At 40.4% G+C, this 18918-nt stretch overlaps 1 protein-coding gene across 1 annotated transcript in view; it reads left to right on the plus strand.

Moving 5' to 3' along the window:
• The window catches only part of RNF216 (ring finger protein 216), a 190721-nt gene that overhangs the window by 37507 nt on the left and 134296 nt on the right, over window positions 1-18918 (plus strand). The window contains exons 7-9 of the mRNA XM_003795432.3: window positions 3660-3762; window positions 6253-6417; window positions 17462-17576. Coding sequence (XP_003795480.1) covers window positions 3660-3762; window positions 6253-6417; window positions 17462-17576 — 383 coding nt within the window. The remainder of the gene's footprint in view (window positions 1-3659; window positions 3763-6252; window positions 6418-17461; window positions 17577-18918) is intronic.

Raw genomic sequence — 18918 nt, forward strand, 5'->3', positions numbered from 1 at the left:
ATGAGCCACCGTGCCTGGCAGTGTGTTTTTCGTGTACTTGTTTACTAATTGTATTTTCTTACTGTGTGAGTTGTTTATTACTATTTTCTCATTGAATTACTTTTTCTTTTCTTTCTTTTTTTTTCCTTAATATTTTCCTGGTTAAAAATGTAATGTTTGTTCACTTTAGGAAATATAAAAGATAGAGAAAAGAATAAACCTTGCACATTTAGAGCATAGCACTTTAAATAGCAAATACCATGTTTCAATATTTGTTAACAATTTATAATAAAATAGCTTCATAGAAATTCAGTATACTATAATATTTCCTTCTACAAATAAACATTGAATTTTTAAAAATATCTTCAAGATTAGTTGTCTATAAAATATCAGTAAAGTGTGATCAAATTGATAGATTCTATTACAGTTCTGTTCTACTTCTGGAGTCTCATATCTACCCTTATTTTTAGGGACCTACTGACCCTCTGTGCTTTTTTTGTCATTCAGAAGCAAACATTGTTCCTTAAACACAAAATAGTCTGTGAAATCCAAAAGATAAGGGAATATACAATAACTGTGATAAGTCTTCAAACCAGAGTCTAGTTTTCCTGTTGCTCTTTTTTCTCTATAGGTCCCGGGGCTCCTGGGACAGTGTTATTTTCATAGCTAAGCTAAAATATTGTTATTGTAGACCCAAAATGAGGCCCAAAGCTAAGCTGAACAGGCTGCAGTTTTGTAGTTGACTTTCAGTCACTTTAATGTGCATCTTTAAATGCCCTTTAGATGAAACCATCTGACCATTTTAGGCAGGAAGAACCTATTCACCACAGAACCTCATGTAGTCAGTAATCTACTCTTCGGCTAGTTAGCTAAGACTCTTCAGTCCCATGTGATACAACTTCAATTGGGTGAAGGCAGCAACAACTAAGGACCAAGAGTAGAATATAAGTCTGGCTTATTTATTTGGCAGAGTACTTTCTCTAGATCAGGGGTCCTCAGACTTTTTAAACAGGGGTCCCTCAGACCATTGGAGGGCTGGACTGTGGGCCCTGGGACAAGTCGGCTGCTAAGCAGGGCAGGCAGTGGTGGCAAAAACACCCGGCAGGCTGGATAAATGTTCTCAGCAGGCCACAGTTTGAGGACACCTGCTCTAGATGGTTAGCACAGTCTGGTCAGATCCAGAGATGATAGAAAGAGGTGGGTGGATTTGAATTCAACAAGCTTCCCCATTTGCTTTGCCCCAGGATGTAAATATTAGTGCAGGGGCTGCAACTTGTTTTTGAGAAGAGAAGCCTTGTCCTTTGTTATCTATGTCACTTACTCTCCTGGAATGTTTTGTTGGGACACAAGTAGAGACGGTATTAAACTAGGAATGAATTTTGACAGTTCAGAGTGAGAGCTTCTGATTTCTGCTGTGCAGCACTCCACATCTTAGAGCATCTCAGTATGGAATGTTCTTAATACTGTTGAAAACAAAATGAATTGGGAAGAGAAGAACCTCTAAAATATGTGTGTTTTCTCAAGAAATTATACCTACTATTACTTTTGTATAGAGGTGTACTTCTATATCATGTACTTGAGAAAATATATAAAAATAGACAATTCTAAAGGATAAATACAGGTATTACTCCATTTCTGGTTTGTAGCTAAGCACGGGTATGTACATACATGGACTTACTTGAATCTCCAGGTTTTTCCCAGCAAACAGGATCTTTATTGGTGGTAGAATCTCAGGTCAGCTTTCAAAGTCTACACAACCTACAGCTTACACCAATAAATTCTAGGACAAAGAATCACTGTCGATAACAATGATGTTAAAGGAAAATGTGTTTAGAATTCTTGTGTCTCCTATTGTTACACTGTAGTACAGAAAGAGGGCTTTGATTGCTTTTTTCCCTTCTTGGGCCTCTGGCCCTGTGTTCCCTAGATTGGGCAGGCTGTGATTATAAGGAAGAAAGGATCTTGGAGATGAGAACTATATGGATCTCCTATAAGTGAAGGTGAAGAAAAAGATATTGAAATTTCAGAATGAGGGAGAGGAGTTTGTGAAAGGGCCACACTTAAGGGTCTAGGGGTTTATCGAATAATTGGGCTTCTCCATTTTCTAGTCCCCAAACACTGGCATTTGGATAAGAAAAGGAGCTGGAACTGGCTGCCTTCTCTGTCCTCTTCCTGCTGGAGCTGTCTTATTAATATTATTATAGGCCACACTGTTGACATTGGGCAAGAGAGAGCTGGGAATAAGGAAGATGAGTGAGAATTATGGGTGGAACACCTAGGACAAGGTGGAGTTGTCCTAAGAATCTATAGAAGAAAGGGAAAGAAGTAGGGTTAAGAAGAAAGGAAGCCTGTGTTACCCTCTGAGCAAGGAAGCTTTCTTATTCCTGAATGTGGTAAGAGTTGTGCCCCAACCATACTGTCCTTGATACTGTGCAATCATTCCAAGATTGTTAATCTGATTTGATTATGTTACAGGGTAAAAAGCCCTCTGGGTGGTAATTCATTAGTGTGTGTTACCTCTGTACTGTATCCTTTTGAAATATTTTGTAATAATAATAAGACAAGGCTAATGGATTTGGTAGGAGTCTGTTCATACCAAACACATGATCAGTTCATTAGTTTTGCAATTAGGTAAATAAAACTGAGCATCTCTGGGAGGCAGAGGCAGAAGGATTGCTTGAGCTTGGGAGTCTGAGACCAACCTCAGCAAGAATGAGACCCTGTCTCTACTAAAAATTAAAAAATCACATAGGCATGGTGGCAAGTGCCTCTAGTTCCAGCTACTTGGGAGACTGAGGCAAGAGGATTGCTTGAGCCCAAGAGTTTGAGGTTACTGTGAGCTGTGCGGACACCATGGCACTCTACCCAGGGTGAAAGAGTGATACTCTGTCTCAAAAAAAAACACACAAAAAAACTGAGCATTACTCATATGACTGGTAGAGATTTATATTACCATAGAGATTTGTATTACTACAGAATTTGGAAAATTATTATATTTCATGCATTAAGTCTTTTAGCAGGATATTTTTAATTACAAATGTGAACACACACTTTTCCACTTATTTGTTCATGGTTTTCTTGACACAATAGCTACTTTTTTTTTTTTTTTTAACAAATTATTCAGTTTCTGCTCAGTGCCTCAAGAGGCTAAGGCGCCAGCCACATACACCTAAGGTGGCGGGTTCGAATCCCCAGCCCGGGCCCGCCAAACAACAATGATGGCTGCAACCAAAAAATGGCCAGGCGTTGTGGCGGGCACCTGTAGTCCCAGCTACTTGGGAGGCTGAGGCAGGAGACTCGCTTGAGCCCAGGAGTTGGAGGTTGCTGCGAGCGTGATGCCATGGCACTCTACCCAGGGGGAATAGCTTGAGACTCCGTCTCAAAAAAAAAAACCAAATTATTCAGTTTCATATAGTCATCACCCAACTAATAGAGAAACATCTGAAGAGTTTGCCTTCATCTGTTCATAGCTTTTTAAACTTATCTTTTTCAAAATTAGAAATTCAATGTAATTTTATTTATTTGTTTAGTTTTTATGGCTGCAAACATCTTAATTCCTTGATAGGCCAATTATAATGTGTGACTAAGAACTTTATTTTTCAAACATTACATTTGAAGCAGTAGGTGGGTGGGTGTGGGATTTGGAAACAATATGAACATAACATTGTTTGTTTTTGCAGACTTTGTAATTTTCTTCTGGAAAATCCAGATTATCCAAAGAGAGAAGATAGAATCATTATAAATCCCAGTAGTAGCCTGTTGGCCAGTCAAGATGAGACAAAGGCAAGTATTATGCTCTCGTTTTGCAGTCTCCACTTGGAAATTCTGTGCTTTTAGGGTCCTTTAAATAGGAAGAAAGCCTTTGTTGAGACAGCTTTTTAAAAAAATTTGCAAAAGGGTGGATTTCCTGAGCTCAGGAGTTTGAGACCAGTCTGAACAGGCCTCTAAAAAATAGCTATGCATTATGGTGCCTGTAGTCCAGCTACTTGGGAAGCTAGGGCAAGAGGATCACTTGATCTAAGAGTTTGAGGAGGCTGTGAGCCATGACGCCATGGCACTCTACCGAGGGTGACAAAGTCAGACTCTGTCTCAAAACAAAAATATAGCCAGGTGTTGTGGTGGGCTCTTATAGTGCCAGCTGCTCGGGAAACTGAGGCAAGAAAATTGTGTGAGCCCAAGAGACTGAGATTGCTATGAGCTATGATACCATAGCACTCTACCCAGGGGTGAAAAAAGGAAACTCTGTCTCAAAAAAACAAACCCCCAAACAATTTCTGTTTTGGAAGAAGAAAACCTTGCTGAAAATGCAGACAAAATGGGTACTAACTTGAGAAATGAACTCATGAAGCTACCTGCTGATATTGTCACTGCCCTTAAAAGAAAGGGTTATTAAATGCTATTGTTATTTAAAAAAAAACAAAAGATTTAGATGCTTGGAAGGTGTGTCTACAAGTCAGAGATAATGGACTCTGGCCAAGCCAACCCATGGTGACATCATGAGGTTTGCACCTCCACTAGGAGGATGAGTTTGAGAATCCATTGAAATCCTTAACAAGACCATCTTATCTTTTTGAGACCTCCTGCTGGAGGGAGCCTGCTGGAAATGTGGTCTAAAAGCTCTGCTTTTAATGCAGGCACATTTCACTCCTACATGTCTTCAAAGACTTTTTTTGAACTATATATTTTTTTTAAATTGATACATAACAGAATGACATTTATGAGTCTGCAGTTTGCTGTGTAACATAACTTAAGAGAATGTAATAGCATCTATATTCAGTGTAATGTTTTTATGTGTGCATAATCTATATATTAGATAGCAGGTCCTTTGGTATACTTTATGTTTTTATAATTTCTTTGTTGGTATAAATATTTCATATTTGAAAGTTATCTCTGAGCTATTACATAAAGGACTGATCAACCTTATAAAGTTAAATCATTATATAGGTGAGTGCAAAAGTATAGTTAGAGTGAACAATACTTGATAGCACAACAAGGTGACTATAATCAACAATAAGTTAGGGCATAGTTTAAAATAATTAAAAGAGTGGAATTGGAATGTTCCTAACACAAAGGAAAATGCTAAATGCCTGAGGTGAAGGACACCCCAGTTACCCTGATTAATACACGTGGTATACCTGAATCAAAACATATGTACCCTGTAAAGACACACAACTATTATGTACCCATAATAATTAAAAATTAAAAAGTTGAAATCACTGTAATAATCGAATTTTAGGAAGTAGGTTAAACATGAATTTTTTTTTTCTTTTGCAAAAATTCTATTTGTAAGTTAGGATACATTTTTAAAGACTTATAGGGGAAAATAGGATTTCAGTGTATCTATAGAGTGAGCTCTCCCAATCTGAGCTACTTTGAATTCTGTATTTAACTTCTGTCATTATAACCCTCATCTTCCTTCCCACAAAGAAATAAATGCTAAAGCAAGTTCCCAAAGTAAAATAAGAATTGGCCAAGATTCTAACATTGTATTATGAAAATTTGCAAATATACAGAAATGTTGAAATATTTTACATTGATCACCTATATTCCCACCACTGATAATCCCAAAAAGTTAGTGTTTTACTATATCCACTGTATCCTCCATCTGTAAGTACATCTTTCATTTCATTATAAGACGTTTCCAAGTAAATTGGAAAAACACCAACATGCTTCCTCCCCTAATCAGTACTTCTACATGCAAGTCATCCTTAAAGTTTAATATCTGTCTATAGTTTTTCTTTCAATGTTAGATTTGTATACAGTGTACACACCTGTCAAGCCACATCTTATGTCAAGATGTAAATGGTTTGGTTTTATAAACTAATCACTGCCTTCATTTGTGATTCAAATTAGCATTTCATATGTTACTTGGTGAAGGAAAGTATAGTTCAAAACTTCATTAAGGTCTATTGTTTCATCTTTCTACTCCCCCAGGTTCTATGGACTATCTCTTTTTGCATATTCTGTAGCAGAAGAAAATACTCTTTTCTAAACGTTTTGTGGAAAGAATATGGCTAAAAGATTTGTACACATCTCCAGCTATGGTTCCTTACTAGTTCTGACTACTACAACTAGTCTGTAGACTCCAGATAGGTTGTTTAATTTCCCCAAGTCACTGTTTCTTCATCTCTGTTACAGGGCTTTTAACCTCTGTTTAGAGTATTTAGGAGAACAGACAAGATATTCTTTCTTGTAATCATGTGAGTTATAAAATGTTTTCCCTGTGGGAAATGTACTATCTGGCCTCTGATTCTTGCTTCTCTCTCGTTTCAGTCGCCACGGGTGGACTTTTTTGACTATTCCAAGCTGGTTCCCCTTGACCAGCGCTGCTTCATCCAGGCTGCTGACCTCCTCATGGCTGACTTCAAGATGCTCAGCAGTCAGGACATCAAGTGGGCCCTGCATGAGCTCAAGGGACACTATGCAATCACCCGAAAGGTGCTACCCTCGGTCTTACTGTTGGGGTCACACTTCTTGACTACTACTACTTATGATAGTAGAAGAAAGAATTCAGCTTGTTGAGATTGGGATGGCTTATGATAGCAAAGAGCTAAGGAATTTGTCAGGGTGAGGAGAGATAAACAAAGTTATTTGCTGACCAGAAAGAACTGAAGATGAGAAGAAAGAGATAATAGATGAGAAGCGGGGAAGTTCTGGTTTGAGCATAAAGACATGGAGGATAATACATTTTACTGTTGAATGCACATGACTGGAGTATGGACAGTGGATTCCTGTCCTGCTCCTTTCAGATTTGCTTTCTTATGTGGGACAGGTCACACAGCCATCCTGTGGTGGTTTATTTGCAGTGCCCTGAGGTAAGGTCTGTAAAGAGCCCAGGAGCTATTAATGGTACATCAGAAGAGGTTGGGCAGCTGCTGACAACTCCCAGTATTTTACCTCAGGGTCCTAAATTAGATACTTCTTTTGGGCCTCTGTGTGGAGGGTCAGATGGGTATTGGTTCCTGGTGAGTAGCAGGAACCTTGGCATACAACAAGGAATGAGGTTGTAGTGGTGGTCAGCCAGACAGAAGGGTGGGTACCAGCAGAACCTTTGGTTACTCCTCTTGGTCTCCCTTGCTGTCACTAAATCATGTTCTCCTGCTGAAGTTCTTGTGATTCCCACAAACTCTGAATTATTTTCCAAAGGACAAACAAATGTGGAGTTATTTTAATGGTTAGAATTCTCTTGCTGAGTCTTACCTGAGGATGAACCCAGTTGAATGTACCTCATGCTGAGGTTTCCAAGATGAAGGCAGCTATCAGCAAACTCCTAATTATAGGTTAATTTCAGGAAAAATTACTCCAAAGGGAACAGCTAGTGCTTTGTATTTCTGAATCTCATTCAGCTTGCTGATAACAGAATGTGTACCGTCACTGAAAAGAGAATGATATTTCAAAAAAAGAAAATAATGACCACAAATCAAAAAGGCCTCTCTTCATCCTCAGGCTCTGCCTGGTGTCTTTACTGCTTTTGGTGATTATCCTTTGTGTCTTTTCTGAGCGCCTAGGCAGTCCCAACAAAAAGTTAGAGGGAAGCTACAGAAGACAGCCACTGGTTTAGGGTGGATCAGTCCTTGTTAGTAACATTCCTGCCCAGGAATGGGACTTACCCTGAGACCAGTTTAAGGATCTATACCTACAGATGTGCACCTTCTCTCCATGGCTCATCCCACAGCTCACTCATTTGGGTAGGAGGTCATAGGGGGATCTTCTGGAGACCTGACAGTCCTCAAGTAGCTTAAAGATGGTGATTTATTTAGTTCATCTCCTGAGCTTCCTTTTGTTGCTGTAATCACATGATTCTTTGTGACACTTTATCTGCTTTTAAGAGCTACTCCATACACACCTTATCCCTTTCCCCATCTTTCTGGTCCTTTATATTTTTTATGATATCTACTTGGTGGGGAGTTTGGAAATTTATATGGGTTTTGAAATGGAGTGGGTATGGGCTGTTTGAATTAAAGAGGGGTATTTAATGAGAAATAATTTTTGGCAGAAGCTAAAACATGATATGCCCAGTTAAAAGTTAGAACTTCACCCTCCTTAACTGCATGTAGTGGTAGTGAGGGCTCTGCCCTTTGCAAAGTGGCTGTCATGTGCAGGGGAATAAAAGACATACCTAGAACTTGTTTTTTAATTATAGCAATAGCACAAATTCTCTAGGATGCCCCAAACATGATTATTTAGGGGAAGTCATGCTTACTATGAAGACTGGTGCATTCCCTGCACTTTTTTCTGTTTTTTATCATAAACATCATGAACATGTGAAAGTAAAGGTTGTGTTAAAACATGCCCGATTGCCCATCACTCAGCTTCATTATAGGCTCATGCTTAGTTTTGTTTCATCTCTACCCCTACCCATTTTCCTCCCTCCCAATTTTGAAACAAATTGCATACATTTCATTTTCTTTGTCCACAAATACTTTAGTATTTATCTTTAAAAGTGCTTTTTAAAAACCTAATCAAAATACCATTACCCACTTTCAAAATGAACATCATCAGATAATCAAGTCAGTGTTGACATTTGTCTGAATGTGTCGAAAATCCTTTCAATAACTTGTTTGGTCACATCAGGTTTAAAGTAAAATGTCTTTATTACAGTTGGTTAATTATTACTTAAATCTCATAATCTGTAGAGATTTATAATCTCTCTCCTCTCATACTTTTTTTTTTTTTTTTTTTTTTTGAGACGGAGCCTCAAGCTATCCCCCTGGGTAGAGAGCCATGGCATCATGCTCACAGCAACCTCCAACTCCTGGGCTCAAGCAAGTCTCCTGCCTCAGCCTCCCAAGTAGCTGGGACCACAGGTGCCCGCCACAACACCTGGCCGTTTTTTGATTGCAGCCGTCATTGTTGTTTGGCGGGCCCGGGCTGGGGATTCGAACCCGCCACCTTAGGTGTATGTGGCTGGCGCCTTCTCCTCTCATACTTTATTTTTTCTTATAATTTATTTGCTGGAAAATGGATTGGTTATCCTATAGGTTTAGACAGACTAGATTCCACTGATGGTACCCCTGTAGTGTCATTAATGAGTCTCTCTGTCCCCTATATTTCCTGTAAACTGATAGTTAGATCTAGACTCTTGATCAAACTAAGATTTTATTTTTTTGGCTTAGGGAAGGCAGTTGCCTTAAATTTAATTCCAGTTCTGCCGCGTGGTAGTCTGTGACTTTGAGTATCTTATTGATGAGCTTTGGGGTTTTTTTTTAAGTGCATAATGAATATCTTATATAATCTATTACAAGAATTATAACTGAGAGGTTAAGGAACTAAGATGAAAAGTTATTTCAGGACGAAAGGAATTGGAATCCAAGTTCTATATGGGCAACATGGCCTTTATTCCACTCGGGTGCGAGTAAGCTGAGTTGGAAAAGTCAGTAATTGGGTTAAGGTGGATTGGAATGTAAACCTTGGAAGGGTAAGGATTGGCTCATTCATTCCTTCCTGGGTGGGACGTTCTATTTGGGTGGGTCCCTACATTCAGCCCTATCAATAACTTACATATAAAGCCCAGAACACTTGCCTACCACATCAGGTTTCAGAAAATAAGTTCTTGTCCCTTCATACTACTTTCTGTATGCTACATAATAATTTTTAAGCCTTTGTACTGTCATCACAGTTCTTAGCATAATAGTATAAGAGCTTTCTCATGACTCACTCTCCTTAGATTTGCAGCACTGAATTCAAGCTCGAGAGTGCTATGACCCATACAGGGCCTACTCTAATCTGTTTCTAGTCTGTAGTGTAGAGGCCCTGCATGCAAGGAGTGTCTGTATCATGTGTGCACACATGTGTGCAATTGTAAGTATTTTAATTCATCTATTTTTATTGAAGTATCTCGTGGATAGACTTCTTGGAATCCCCAGTATAGCTGCAGAATTTCTTGCCTTTTAATTTTTTTCTGATTATAAAGCTCTTTAGGGACAAAAATCCTATCTCATTGCTAAGTGTTTTTTGTTTATTTGTTTGTTTTGAAATCTGGTCTCCTGGCCTCAAGCTATTCACCCACCTCAGCCTCCAGAGTAGATGGGTTTATAGGCATACACCGCTGTTAAATGGGGGTTTTGTTATCTGCTTTTGGGGGAGGGACAGTCTCTCCCTCTGTCACCCCAGCTAGAGTGCATTGGCATCATCTTAGCTCAAATTCCTGGGCTCAAGTAAGCCTCCTGCCTTGACTTCTCAAGTACCTGGGACTACAAGGCACCCACCACCACACATGGCTAATTTTTCTATTTTTTGTAGAGACCAAGTCTCACTCTTGCCTCAGGATGGTCTCAAACTCCTGTCCTTAAGTGATCCTTGTGCCTTGGCCTCCCGGAGTGCTAGGATTACAGGTGTAAGCAACCATGCCTGGCCTGCACTAAGTGTTTTTAGTGAACAATTTTTAAACAGATGAACCCTTAAAACTCATAACAGAAAATATTTTCCTTGGCTCGGCACCTGTAGTTCAGTGGTTATGGCGTCAGCCACATGCAGTGAGGCTGGCAGGTTCGAGCCCAGCTCAGGCCAGCTAAACAACAATGACAGCTGTAATAAGAAGATAGCCAGTGCTGTGGCGGGCGCCTATAGTCCCAGCTACTTGGGAAGCTGAAACAAGAGAATCACTTAAACCCAAGAGTTTGAGGTTGCTGTGAGCTGCACTCTACCAGGGTGATATAGTGAAACACTGTCTCCAAAAAAAAAAAAGAAAAGAAAAGAAAAGATTTCCCTTTGCCTTTCTCTTGGTTTATCCCCTATAGTCTAGGTCTGATGAATTTCCTCTTGATTTACATATTCACTCTTTTTGGCTGGGGCTGGGTTTGAACCCGCCACCTCCAGCATATGGGGCTAGTGCCTTACTCCTTTGAGCCACAACGCCACCCTGCATATTCACTCTTGATCATTCTACTGGAATGAAAATTATATTCCCTCCAGTTTTTTCTTGATAATTCTGCCACAAATGGGGCTAAAGCTTTTGTTCAAACAGTTTGTTGAATGCCTGCCTCAAGGACACAGTGGGAATATCATAATGAACACATTATGATTACAAGGCCCCTTCCTTCATGAGGCGTAATACTAGCGAAATGTACCATCTTTTCAAACCTGCTACTTACCTTTGTTCTATAAGGTGGTTATTCTCATGGCCTCCACTTTCTGTGCTTTCCACATTTCACCCTCTACTCACAAATGACACCCCTTGTAGTGTTGCCAGGTCATCTCTTAAGGGAAATTTGCCTATTGTCTCAGATGTCCTAAAAATTTTAACCAGACTGGACCAGCCTGAGCAAGATCCAGACCCCATCTCTACTAAAAATGGAAAAATTTATTTTAAAAAGGGGAGGCTTACAACTTTATTATTAACCTGGATGGAGTTGGAGAACATTCTACTTAATAAAGTATCACAAGAATGAAATCTTTTTTTCTATTTTTATCTAGTATACTCAATACAACATGAAACCAGTAAGCAAACAAATACCCACACAAGAGAAAAACAAACTCAAGTTGGGGGCAAAGGGAAGGAAGGAGGATTGCAGGGTTCTCACCTAATGGACGCAACATAAGGGTATATAGCATACCTCCTAGGTGAGAGGCACAATATAACTTGAACTTTACCTAACAAAAACAATGTAACCTAATCAATTGTACCCTCATACAAAACTGAAATTAAAAAAAAAAGAAATAGAAAACTTAGCCGGGTATTGCAGCAGGTGCCTGTAGTCACAGTGAAAGCATACTGTAACTTTAAACAGCAGGTTTTTGGGTGATCAAACAAAGAATTGAAAGACACCACTAACAACACAGAGCCACAAAAACAGACTAGGATGGACCAATATAAGCTCCTGGCTTAGGACCACTTTTACTACCAAAGTGATTCTCCCTTGTGAAAAGAGAGCCAGAGAAAAGCCTGCTTGCCACTCTTTTGGGTAATCTAGCTACATACCTTCCAGGAAGGCCTTTCAAGCAGCACCAGGGAGTACCCTGGCCAGAGGCTCTCAGTTTACACACCCATTCTAAGCAGGTGGGACAACTAGGAGGAAGTAAAAGAGTACACACCAGGGCAGCACCTGTGGCTCAAAGGAGTAGGGCGCTGACCACCTATACTGGAGGTGGCAAAAAACTGCAAAAAAAAAGAGTACACACCACATTAGAGTATTCAGATTTTTTTGAAAGACATAAAAAAGCTCTATGAAGTTAAGACGGCTTAACTTAACAGTAGAGGTATGGGCAAAAGGCTCACCAACCTATTCAAATCTTCTCATATACCTTAAAGCTGCCATTACTATGATATTCTTACTTAATCTCTACTTTACCACTTTACTGCTGCCCATGGGGTACAAAGCAGGCCAGAAACCAAACTGCATAGTCACAGCAACCTCCTTTCCACCCTCCTATAAATCTTCCAAAGCCCGTATTTCTGGGAAACATTAGAGTCTCCTACCCTGGTCCTGGCTGGCACCAGAGATAGGTCCCTCGTGTTAGACAAACACCTGTTGTGAAAGGTGGTAATTCTAAAATTAGTCTCAGACACAGTACCATTCACTTTAGATGACTTCCCCTACCTTCTCATGACCCCCTTTCTCCCTTAGCACTGGGGACGTCTGCCCTGTGGTTCTATCTGCCTTTAAAATAAGTTCATTTTTATGTTAATCTTCTCTGGCCCCAAGCTTTGTTTTGTTAATTTCTGTTTGCCTCAGGCTGCTCCCCCTTTTCAGAGACCCTCTTCTAAATAATGGACAAGTGCTGCTTTTTGCTTTTTAGGGACCTCCTTCACCAGCTACTAAGGAGGCTGAGGCAGGAGGAGTCCTTGAACCCAGGAGGTTTTGTGGGTTTTTTTTGAGACTTAGTCTTAAGCTGTCACCCTCTGTAGAGTGCAGTTGTGTCACAGCTCACAGCAACCTCAAATTCTTGGGCTTAAGCAATTCTCTTGCCTCAGCCTCCCAAGTAGCTGGAACTACCTACAGGCACCTGTCACACACCTGGCTATTTTTGTTGTTGTTGTTGCAGTTGTCATTGTTTTAGCTGTCCTGTGCCAGGTTCAAACCCACCAGCCTTGGTGTATGTGGCCAGCACCCTACCCACTGAGCTACGGACACCACCAGAACCCAGGAGTTTAAGGCCGGCACTGGGCACTCTAGTCTGGGCAACAGTAAGACTGTATCTCAAAAAAAGAAAAAACATTTCTTTACCAGTCGGTATCCTTGAATCTCAGAACTAATTTACCTTGATGGCTATTTGGTTTATGAATGTGAACAAGCTGAGGGGAGAAAGGCCAACGACAGAAAAGTTGCTCTTGAATTATCTCTTGTTGCCAAGGTTCCTCCTGCTGGGCTTTTGAGGATTTAACTCCTGATAAGTTTTAGTCTAGACTTGAGGAGCAATAGGACATGACACCCAAGACAAGTGAGGCAATTCTCAATCAGTGGAGGTTTATTAAGTTTGAGGACACTCATAGGAAAAATACCACAGAAGCACCTGTGACCTGTGTTCTGAAAGAGCGATTTGGAAATTTAATATTTAAGGGGAAAGGAATATGAAAGAAAAAGGAGGAGGTCAGGGTGGGCAGTGAGGCAAATGGTTAGTGTTCAGAGACAAGTTAGTGTTCAGAAATCTACATTTTATATAACATAAGGTCTGAAGAGAAAAGGAGCAAAGAAGCAGTTGTACTGATGTCTCTCAGTGGATGGAGGATTGATTGATTTCAGTTCTGCATCTGAGAGGATAAGCTTGGAATCAGCAGTCAGTGTGGACTTGGACTTTGATTTTAGGAGCTAGGCCCTGGCAGACCTAAAGCTACAATTCGCAGGTCCTTACTTACAGTAGACCAGCTAGGAATTTCTAGTGAGTGACCTTTAGAGGTTCCTCCATAGATACCTGAGGCCTTTCCCCTGGGCGGCTGGCTAACAGCTCACTTGGTGTTGCCTGATTACACCTTATGCAGGCCTTCTCTTTTACATAAGAAGTTGGGGGGGAGGGGTGTTCCTGAGATTTTTTTAATTTTCCTTTACAAACACAAAATATAATAGCTTTCCTTCCAAAAAATTTTTGTCTGGTTAGGAAAATGGGAGGTAGGAGGGGCAGGTGTTTTAAACAGCGTGATGGGTGTTCTAAAGCAGGTGAATAAAGCTGTTGAGGCCAGATGAGTGGCTCACATCTGTAATCTTAGCGCTCTGGGAGGCCAAGGCAGGTGGATTGCCTGAGCTCAAGAATTCGAGATCAGCCTGAGCCAGACTGAGACACCACCCCTCCACCCCTGTCTCTAAAAAATAGTGCCAGGCCTTGCGTTGAGCGCCTGTTGTCCCAGCTACTCTGGGGGCTGAGGAAAGAGAATCTTTTGAGCCTAAGAGTTTGAGGTTGCTATGAGCTATGATGCCACTGCACTCTACCAAGGGTGACCAAGTAAGATTCTGTCTCAAAATAAAATAAAGCTTTTGAGAACACTAGGAAGAAAGAAAGATGTCATTTGAGCAGAGTCCTAAAAGAAAGATGTTTTTCACTGATTACATACAAAGGCCAAGAGGCAAGAAAAGTAACCATGATGCCTTTGGGGTGCATAGGTCCTAGAAGGAATTCTCATTCTATAATCTTATTTTATCTGGTCTACTTAACTAGGTCTGTTAGGGGTTAGAGGGCCTAGTTCCCTGAACCCAGTTGACTGGGTTCGAATACTCAGCTGAGCTAGAAAGCGCAACTGAGGCATGGCGGTAATTGAAAGGAAAACGAAAAGGAAACTGGAAATAAAACTGGAACATCACAGGCCGTATGAGTAGAGAGCAAAGTAACTTGTGTAAGGTTCAGTGTTATAAAGAGAAATTTTATTTAAGAAGAACAAAGAAAAAGTTTAGAGTGCTTCCAAAGAGAGTTGGAAGGGAGTCCCTCTCACAGAAGAGAAGAGATAAGAGAGATGGGAGATACAAAGGCCCGCAGAGATAAAAATGCTTTCTATTGGAAGTTGGCTGCAAGTTCTTCATTGGCCTCTCTGCAGCTCCAGGCAGTATTACCCTTTTCTGTTGGTCATTGATTACCGAGGTTTCTTCATACCCACATTTTTTTTTTTTTTTTTTGAGATAGAGCCTCAAGCTGTCCCCCTGGGTAGAGTGCCATGGCATCACAGCTCACAGCAACCTCCAACTCATGGGCTCTTGCGAGTCTCCTGCCTCCGCCTCCCAAGTAGCTCGGACCACAGGTGCCTACCACAATGCCTGGCTATTTTTTTTGGTTGCAGTCATCATTGTTGTTTGGTGGGCCCAGGCTGTATTCGAACCCACCACCTTAGGTGTATGTGGCTGGCGCCTTAGCCACTTGAGCCACAGGCGCCGAGCCTCATACCCACATTCTTATGGGCCCTCCAGACTTCCCTTGAAGCCCCTTTCTTTGTGTCCCTTCTCAGGCCTTTAATCAATATTAAGCAATGACTATTAAGATAACTATTATAAGGAAGTTGTTGGAGACTCCTTTAATTTATTGTCAACATTTTTTAAGATACAATTTATTCACAAGTACCAGTTTTTGTTCGTGTTACTTGGGACTGCCACCTAGAAACAGTATTTAAATGGGGCCATTGTAGGGTCACCTACAATGACCCTTGTAGGTGTGTGGTCAGGAGTCACTATGCTGTGTTCAGGAGCTCTGAGTTCACATTCTAGCCTATTTCTTGATACCTGCGCTTTAATTAATTCATTTTAAAAATACAAATTAAAATAGCTTGTTCTGTTTTCTTTCATGGGTTTTTTGCAAAATAACAGTAGTTCAGGGGTGTTTACCTTTAGGTAAAATTTGGTAGAGATTATTTGTCTTACAACTGATTAGAAAAATGTGGCTTTAAGATTAGTATCTAAGGGTTTGTGGAAAACACCACAGGTAGTGGAAATTTCCAAAAGAAAAAATAGAAAGCAAAAGAGTAGAAATGAAAAGCCACATTTCTGCAGCCACGGAAGGAGTTGGTAAGGGAGGTAGAAAGGTAGCAAGATGAATTTTGCCAGCTTTTGATGGGTTTCACTGAATATATCTGTGATGTCAAAGAGAGAAGCTTTAGTACCCAAGACTGGCCTCATCATAAATCCTAACTTTTGCTAAGGTGTGAGCTAGGACAAGTTCTTTTTCCTCTCTAACCTTTGCTTTTCTCTACCGTAAAATAGATAATACCTACCTCAGAGGATTATTTTGAGAATTAAATGAGATACTGAGAAGAAAAATCCACAAGGAAGGGTTAGAGGTCAATTAAGGTGAAAGGACAATCTTTTCTCTTCTGCACCTCATACGCTTTCTTATCTTTTCGCCACAGGAATCTATAGATAGTTGTCTAGAATAAACAGTTTCAGAATGTGATTATTGGCAGCTCACCTATCCCCTTTATTCGTTTTTCCTCACAGGAGCATTACATGTACACTGTGCAGGTTGCCAAAGATATACCTTGAGCTCTGGCAACATTCCTTGTCCTCCAGAGGCTCCCAGTCTAGTGGGACACAAAACAGAGAAGCAAACAAATATATATGTAATTGTAACTGTGGTAAAAACATTGAAAGAGAAATACAGGGTCTTTGAAAGACTGAAACAGGAAGCAATCTTAGGGAGACCAAGGAGTTCCCTGGAGAGCCTCCCAGAACAAGTGACATTTAATCACAGACCCAAGTAGGAGTTAAGTGAAAGGAGAATGGAAGATGTATCATTTATGGAGGTGAGGAATACTATTAAAACACTGGTTTGGAGGGAAAGAATCATGACTTCAATCTGGGAAACTTTTTTTGCCAACATACTGAGTAGGGCCTGGGAGAAACTCAAGTGAATGTAGATGGTGGACATGGCCCCTTATGGGTGAGTATGGATGCTGGATCAGGAGCAGCTGGAAAGCTAATGCTCATATGGGTAAAGAGGTGAGAAAAAACCTAGATGGCTTCTTTGATAAGTTTAGCTACAAAGAGGACTAAGAAAAAGGGGCTGCCAGCGAGATCAGGGGAGGAAATATTTTCTCTTTTTAAGATGGCAAAGATTAGTAGTATATTTACATGCCAAATAGAAAGATGTAAGAGAGGGAGAAACTGAAAGAAAAAGGGACTATTACCAGTATAGGAACTTTGAACTCTCTTGTACTCTGGGAGTAGGAGTGGATATAAGTGTATCAAAGAGGCATGTGGCAAGGAAGTTAGTGGAATAAATAGGCAGTGTTGACCAGAGAAGTGACAGACAAGATGAGCCTACAGAGTATAACTTACCAGCCCTTTGTCCTGTGATTTAAACTCCGCTTACACAAGGATAACAGACAGTTTTTATTTTCCTAAGTCATCCTTTAATCTGTCAGTAAATGTACTGTAGCCACATATAAAAGTCAGAAAAAATGAAAATAACAAAATGCTGCCTGTTTATTTTGCCACTGCCTGTTTCTAGTAAGCTATGCAGGGAAGATGGCTGAAACTATGAGTCCCAAATGAGACTTGGGGATTGGCTGTGTTTCACATTTTCTGATTCTCCATTTACAGAGGTAACCTTTCCCTTTCTCAATTTTTAGGCCTTTTCTGATGCCATTAAAAAATGGCAGGAGCTATCACCAGAAACCAGTGGGAAAAGGAAGAAAAGAAAAGAAATGAATCAATATTCTTACATTGATTTCAAATTTGAACAAGGTAATGAAAAACTGTGTGTTGCTGACAGCATATGAAGCTGCAATGCCAGTTCTGCCCTTCCCGTGCAATCAGAAAGTCATGTTACAGGCTGCTCACTGAGTGCCTGGCTGGCGCAGGCCAGGAGTGTTTGGCAGGTACTCTTTTAGAGAGCACATTAGAATTTTTAGGAAGTGACTGCAGTTGTCACCTTCCTTTTTCCTGCCTTGAGAACACTATTAACAGGAAATTTTTGTGCAGTGTTAGAGAATTCATGTGTTGGAAAGTATCTGGGGACACTGTGTTGAGCTTGGCAAAAAACTGGTCTAGAAGGCTTGATGAGAATTGGCTCTATCAGTAAAAACTACCTAAAATAGTGATGCGTGGCTTCCTGCAGAGGGACACTTATGCACCTGAGAGATACTAATAGCCACATGTTTCTCCGCAATTTTGTTATTCTTACTGATGAACTACTGAGAGCCCTTTCAAAGAGGTAACTTAAGTCTGACCCCTCAAAACGTAAACTTGTGAAGTTTTGTAACAAATTTCAACTGAGTTTAATGTGTCCAATGAAAGAGTTTACTATAACTTTTTCTACAGATCGTGTCATAAATAGGAATATTTCCCTTTCCTTTTCTTTTGTCTTTCTGTCACTTGTGTACTTGATTTCCAGGCTTGGTTTCAGGTATTATTAAATGGAAACTCCATAGGTAACTATAAAGTGGGAAAGTAGCTGAATTTCTAAACTCTTGAGGATCTAGAAAAAGATCCACCAGGCTGTGACTCTGAGGTCCTTTAGCCATGTCTTCTAACACAACATTCTCACTGGTTGGTGGCACAGTTAAGTAGGGACAGTGTGCAGGTAGTTTTTCTTTCACCTAAATTTATCCACAAGATAGACCAGGCATCCTTTTACATAGCCTTACAATCTGTTTCTGACTTCCAGTGGTAAAGAAAGGAAAGTATTGCTTTGTGAGATGGTCAGCTGTCTTTTATAAAGTTTCTTCCTTTAAATCAAGCCAAAATAAGCCTTCCTGAAATTTCCTGCCATGGTTATAGTTCTTGCCAGTGGAGAGACTCATAATCTGGCTATTGCCCCTTCAACAGCCTGACTAACCTCTGTGTGTGCTCTTTGCTAGTTTGTCAGGGTCTCTTTCAAAATTGGATGTGAAAATCTGTATGTTGTACTCCATGCGAGATCTACACCATAGAGACAGCAGCAAGATTAAGATTCTGTGCTTCGGCTCGGCGCCTGTGGCTCAAGTGGCTAAGGCGCCAGCCACATACACTTAAGGTGGTGGATTCGAACCCAGCCCAGGCCCACCAAACAACAATGACGGCTGCAACCAAAAAAAAAAAAAATAGC

Source organism: Otolemur garnettii, unplaced genomic scaffold, assembly GCF_000181295.1.
Source record: "Otolemur garnettii isolate 467f Iridium unplaced genomic scaffold, OtoGar3 scaffold00092, whole genome shotgun sequence".
Classification (NCBI taxonomy): domain Eukaryota; kingdom Metazoa; phylum Chordata; class Mammalia; order Primates; family Galagidae; genus Otolemur; species Otolemur garnettii.